The sequence below is a fragment of the Pseudopipra pipra genome, chromosome 2, assembly GCF_036250125.1.
Source record: "Pseudopipra pipra isolate bDixPip1 chromosome 2, bDixPip1.hap1, whole genome shotgun sequence".
NCBI lineage: Eukaryota > Metazoa > Chordata > Aves > Passeriformes > Pipridae > Pseudopipra > Pseudopipra pipra.
Window position 1 is genome coordinate 113,038,145 of NC_087550.1, and position 6,000 is coordinate 113,044,144.

The 6,000-nt window shown below is 37.2% G+C and overlaps 1 protein-coding gene across 21 annotated transcripts in view; it reads left to right on the forward strand.

Moving 5' to 3' along the window:
- Positions 1-6,000, forward strand: part of KDM6A (lysine demethylase 6A) — a 154,344-nt gene that overhangs the window by 109,054 nt on the left and 39,290 nt on the right. For 11 of the 21 annotated variants that reach the window (XM_064646926.1, XM_064646927.1, XM_064646924.1 and 8 more), the window contains 7 exons: positions 188-286; positions 655-874; positions 1,442-1,576; positions 2,020-2,175; positions 2,815-2,910; positions 4,833-4,937; positions 5,540-5,935. In XM_064646926.1, coding sequence (XP_064502996.1) covers positions 188-286; positions 655-874; positions 1,442-1,576; positions 2,020-2,175; positions 2,815-2,910; positions 4,833-4,937; positions 5,540-5,935 — 1,207 coding nt within the window. The remainder of the gene's footprint in view (positions 1-187; positions 287-654; positions 875-1,441; positions 1,577-2,019; positions 2,176-2,814; positions 2,911-4,832; positions 4,938-5,539; positions 5,936-6,000) is intronic. The other 10 variants (XM_064646935.1, XM_064646939.1, XM_064646938.1 and 7 more) reach the window with 3 other exon arrangements.

A 6,000-nucleotide genomic window follows, 5' to 3' on the forward strand; every position in this document is an offset into this window, starting at 1 on the left:
CTTCTCAAATGTATAATTAGTAATACATGTTAAGATGTTTTAGTCTGCTTGTGTCTGGCACTCAGAAACAGCGAGTGATGAGTGTGTGTGTTTGCATGACTTAACGTTTATCAAATCAGTCTTGGTAAGCCATCCTCAATGATTACCTTCTATAAATATTACCAAAGTTCTTTTTTTCTCCTCCTAGGTGCTATTCAAGTATTGGGAAAGTTCAGGATGCCTTTATATCTTATAGGCAATCTATTGATAAATCAGAAGCAAGTGCAGATACATGGTGTTCTATAGGGTAAGAACGATTCAGGGTAATACAGTGGTATTATTCCATGCTAATATATATATATATAAATAAAGAATATCAGCTTTTTAACTATTTTGTGTGCTGAGTGACTGTAAAGCTTTTTTTAATTTATACCTTCATGTTGTCAGACTTGTCTGATATGAAGTTTAAATAATGAATTTATTTTCTCAATCCTTTAAAATACTGAATATGCAGCGTATAGATGAATTTTGCATGTTAAAATTGTATACATTGTTTCTGTGGTTTATATGTTGCCAAAGTTTAGGGGGGGGGGGGGGAGGAGGATGTGTATTATTTGGGTTGTTTGTATTTTGACTTTGTTATTAATTCTCCACTTCACTAATCTTTCTATTCAGTGTGCTGTACCAACAGCAAAATCAGCCTATGGATGCTTTACAGGCCTATATCTGTGCTGTACAATTGGACCATGGCCATGCTGCAGCCTGGATGGACCTAGGCACACTCTATGAGTCCTGCAACCAGCCTCAGGATGCCATTAAATGCTACTTAAATGCAACTAGGAGCAAAAATTGTAGTAATACCTCTGCACTTGCAGCACGGATAAAGTATTTACAGGTAAAACTAATGTTTTTAAGAAGGGGGAAATAACTCATCCAAATACACAGCAGAGGGGAGGGGAGAAGTAACACACAAGTTTAACTTGAAATTGTTTGTGGTGTGTATAACCTGTTTTCATGTGTATTGTAAGCATATCATAGCCTGTAATATTTTATTTCTTCATTTTTAAGTGGAACTTAATTCCTTATAAACCCTATTTTGCACATTTAATCAAAACATACTGTTTTACATCACTTTGCTTTTTTTCTTTGTATTGTCTACATTTTTAAGTTCTCATAACATATAGTGAGAATACGCACACACTATCTTTTCACTCTTGTTTGCAATTTCAGAAAAAAAAGGAATTATGAGACCTCTGAATCCAGAGCTCATCTTTGTTCTGATTCTCACAAAGGTTTATATTCTGGTTACCCTCTTTATACTTAGCACCTTTCTAAAACCCAAAATTTTAAATCTGTCCTCTCTTTAAGACATAATTAGCTACAGCATTTAGGAAGATTTCATGGACTTGCTCTTACTAAAGTAGGCTTGTGTTAAATTTGCTTTTTACATAATTTTTCCTAGGCTCAGTTGTGTAACCTTCCACAAGGTAGTCTACAGAATAAAACTAAATTACTTCCTAGTATTGAGGAGGCATGGAGCCTACCAATCCCCGCAGAGCTTACCTCCAGGCAGGGTGCCATGAACACAGCACAGCAGGTGAGAAGTTGGGTTATGTTCTGCAGGTGCCCAGCTTTAAGGGTTCTTTACAATCGGTAGTGGTCAAGCTTATTTTATTGAGCACAGGATTGGCTTTTATTTAAAAAAAGGCCTTTGATTTATTTGCAAAGGGATATTAGATCAAGAAGCTCCCTACAATGTGGGAGAAGTATGGGGGTACCAATTTAGAACCTTTGTGGATTTTCATGATTTTAAAAGGTTTCATCTTAAATAGAAATGCTGCAGTGGTTTAATAATCCCGTGAAAGGTACACATTCCTCCATTGATGACCATATGGAAACTGATTTTTCAGTTATTGAGATCAGCTTCAGAATATCTACTCGGCCCTTTTAAAACGTGTGGGCTGTTAAAATTATAGAATTTAAAGGAAAGCATTAAGAATATATAGAACCATATTTTTGTCTTCCTTCTGTGATTCTTAGGCTTGTAAACCTCATCATCCAAATACTGAACCTGTACTAGGCCTCACTCAAACACCAATTTCACAGCAATCCTTGCCACTACACATGATTCCTTCTAGCCAAGTAGATGACCTGACCAGTCCTGCCAAGAGGAAAAGAACATCTAGTCCAACAAAGGTATATATTCCAATGAACTAGAGCCCCCTACCAAAATTATATGGAAATATGTATTCAAATGATGCAGCATGCACAGAATTTGTGCTGTAAATTTTAATCCTTTGGCATCAAGGTGGGGAATGTTTTTAGAAATTTTTAAAAGGATTTTTTCAGTGATGTGTTTAATCAGATTCCAGTTCAGACGTAAGGGCAGTGCAGGTCAGTGGCACTATACTGCAGTCATAGCTGTGTAAGGGAAGAAGTACAGCTGTAGTCTGATGGTGGAGAGGGAGACAATCATGTCATCCTGTCTATTGCCTTTGCTTATATTTAGAATTCAAGTGTTTCATCATCATGTAATAGTGTTACAGTAGATAAAGTATTCAGTTTTAAAAGTAGCATACATTTAAGTTAATTGCATAATTTGATTTGCTTGTTTCTCGTTATGATATTAGGTATCATTAACTTTTTCCTCAGACTACTCTGATACTGTTGGGAATGGTAGAATGAGACTTGGTGTATTTTAGTGTATTCTTTGTTTATATTGTTATCCTTAAAACAATGACTAGTTCTTTCATAAGCAAGATAAAATCTAGATAGTAAAAGAAATTAGGTTGACCCTTCGATAGTCACACATTTTAATGTAATGTTTTCTCTCAGAATACTTCAGATGTTTGGAGCAGTGGCCATACAGTGTCACATCCTCCTGTACAGCAACAAATTCATTCTTGGTGCTTGACACCACAGAAATTACAGGTAGGTATGGAAGATCTTCAGAAGCTCTGATATATTTTTTGTTCCTTTCCTTTTTCCTTTTAAGAAAATAAATCCGGGACATGTTTCAGTTTCACATTTCTGAAATTCAGTGTGAAATACTTCCCAAATAATTCCCAGGGTGTAGTTCAAGTTGTTCTAATATTTATGGATTCTCTAGGTGAGATTAGTTCTGTAGTAAAATAAATGATCTCTGGCAGAAACTGAACACTTACATTGTATGAATTCTATAATTTATAAGGTAAGAACATACAGTAGCTCTTTTTTCTTACGATGTTTTAAAGATAGGTATGCAAATTATCACACTTTCATGCCAAGTGAGTTCTGTGAGTTGCTGTAATGTGGGGGATATTGAAAGAGGTGTAGAAGTATTGTAATATAATCTTCTTTTCCTCTGAGGTAGCTTCTTGTATCAAACTGCATAAACAAACAACCACATTCTACAGAATGCAATTACTCAAATGAAATCTGGTACTGCTTTTCTGTCTTTATGTCATCTAGTACAGTTATATGAAATGATCAATTTTAGTTTGGAAATCTTATTTTAGGTATTTTTTGTTATGATATTTTGTTGTCTCTTCAGTTCATTAGTGCATGCTGTGAACTTCAGCAGGAATTCCATATTTTGAAAATCAGGCCTAGCTGGAAACTTTCAACCATGTATTGCAGATACTGCTTTGGATGCAAAGAAAAATAGAAGGGAACACAGTGCAGATGCAGACAAGGCATTCTGATTGACTGAGCAGTGTTCTCCTCAATTCCAGTATAGTTCTTCAGCTGTTTCTCTGAACAATATTGGCTTTATTATACTGTATAATTTTCCTTTCCCTCTTCCTCCCACCTCCCCACTGCTTTGGTCCTTCCTCAGTCATTCTTCTGGATCTCTCTCTCTCCAAGCATTCTCATTATTTCTCTCTGCTCATTTTACATCCTGCTACTTTTTCCCCCTTTTCACTTTCACCTTTTTCCAGATCCAACTTCCTCCTCTAAGCAGAACCTAAGTAGGCCTCTCTATCTAAGTACACTTACTGGACTTGCTGGCAATAGCTTGACCAAATTCCAGCACATATGAGTAGGAAAGCCAAAAATAGATGGTAAAAGAGGAGAGGGAATAAAACCTTTATTACATCTTCAAAGTTGGCAGCTTAGAGGCTGGATGGATATGGCATGTTATATATACATATATAACATACATGTATTTCTGTCTTACTCATTGCAGTCCCTTCCAGAGGGACTTCAGAATGGAAGCTACTGTTAATCCAGGGAGCTTGGCATGAACATCCTGTTTTTAAGTCATACCACTTGAAAGCAGCAGACTTACTGGTAGAATGATGGGATGTGCTGAGTAGCTAAAAATGAATAAAAAGATCAAATCTTTTGGTAATAGACACTTAAATTTATCAGCTGCAAACAAGATCAGTATTGTAACAAGATATTGCGCTCTCTAATTAAGTTACATAGTTTTCTGGGTTTGTTTTTTATATTTTCTGAAGAAATTTTCGTGTGTGAATGTAGGTTTAATTAACTTTGTGATGAACAGTATTAATAAAAGAATAGCACAGTACAAAAAGGTGCTAAAGTATACATAATTACGATAAGAATTCCATATAATCATACTTGAATGTAGTTTTCTTTTGCAGTACCAGCACACTTAATTTTAGTGTGGTAATAATAATTATACACTCAAATAATTTACAGAGTCTCTTCAGTTTTAGTAACTGGTGATAAGGTTTGGTTGCAGAATAGTGTAAGGAAAGATGTTTCAGTCTGCAGCAGAAATCTCAGAATTGTTTTCAGCTTTATAAGTCTTGCCTTCATGGGTACTTTTTAATATTGTATGCAAGAAAGTTATTAAAAAGGCCATGCAATTTTAACAATTCTGAACCACACTGCTGTTTTTTTAGCACTTGGAACAGCTGCGTGCAAACCGAAATAATCTAAATCCAGCACAGAAACTTATGCTGGAACAGCTGGAGAGTCAGTTTGTCTTGATGCAGCAACACCAGCAGGTGAGAACAAAAATATTTTTTCTCTTTTACAAAACTTTTCTCAGTAATGGTGTCTGTTGTGTTTCTTGAAATTCTGAATAATTTCTGTTGCACAGAGTTCTCGTGCCTTTTGCTGCGTTGCATTAATTTGTCTTTTTTTGTATAAAGTACAGTTGTGGATTAGTGGTTGAAACATAATGGGCTTAGCTGTGTTTTATTATAGGGCTGCCAGATAATGTAAAAATTTTCAAGCCACACTTTTCAACTGAAGTGAGTGGACACATCTGAAAGGAGTCTTACTTGAAAAATACGCAGTCATAGTGAGCGGTATTGCAGGATCTCTCTCCTCCTGTCCTTGTTCACTTCTCTCTCTCTCTCAGTGTCCAGTTTCAGCAGTAAAATACTCAAAATGAAGGGCTCAGAAGAAAAGTGTGCTGATAGCTTTACCTTCAAATTTACTCAGCACTTTCATGAGCATGGCAGTCATCTCGGTTCTCAAAAGCAACCGTGAAGATGTGTCAAATTGGAATTGGCCAGTGCAGTAAAAGTACACAAACATTGCATGATCCTTACTTTCTAAATTCTGCAGCCAATATTCTTGTGCTTTGTTCCCGTTCCGTTAGATGAGACAAACAGGAGTTGCACAGGTACGATCTACTGGAATTCCTAATGGGCCAACAGCTGATTCATCACTGCCTACAAACTCTGTCTCTGGCCAGCAGCCGCAGGTTGCTCTGACCAGAGTGCCTAACGTCGCTCAGCGTGGAATCCGTCCCGCCTGCCCCGGGCAGCCCATGGCTAATGGACCCTTTCCAGCAGGCCCCGTTCCCTGCAGCACAGCAAGAACGCTGGGTAGTACAGACACTATTTTGATAGGCAATAATCACATAACAGAAAGTGGAAGTAATGGAAACGTGCCTTACCCGCAGCGAAACGCACTCACTCTACCTCATAACCGCACAAACCTGACCAGCAGCGCAGAGGAGCCGTGGAAAAACCAACTATCTAACTCCACTCAGGTACAGCTTCAGTTTGCTCATAGAGTGCACTAAGGGGGCTTCAGGAGCAAGGCACTGCCTGAAGT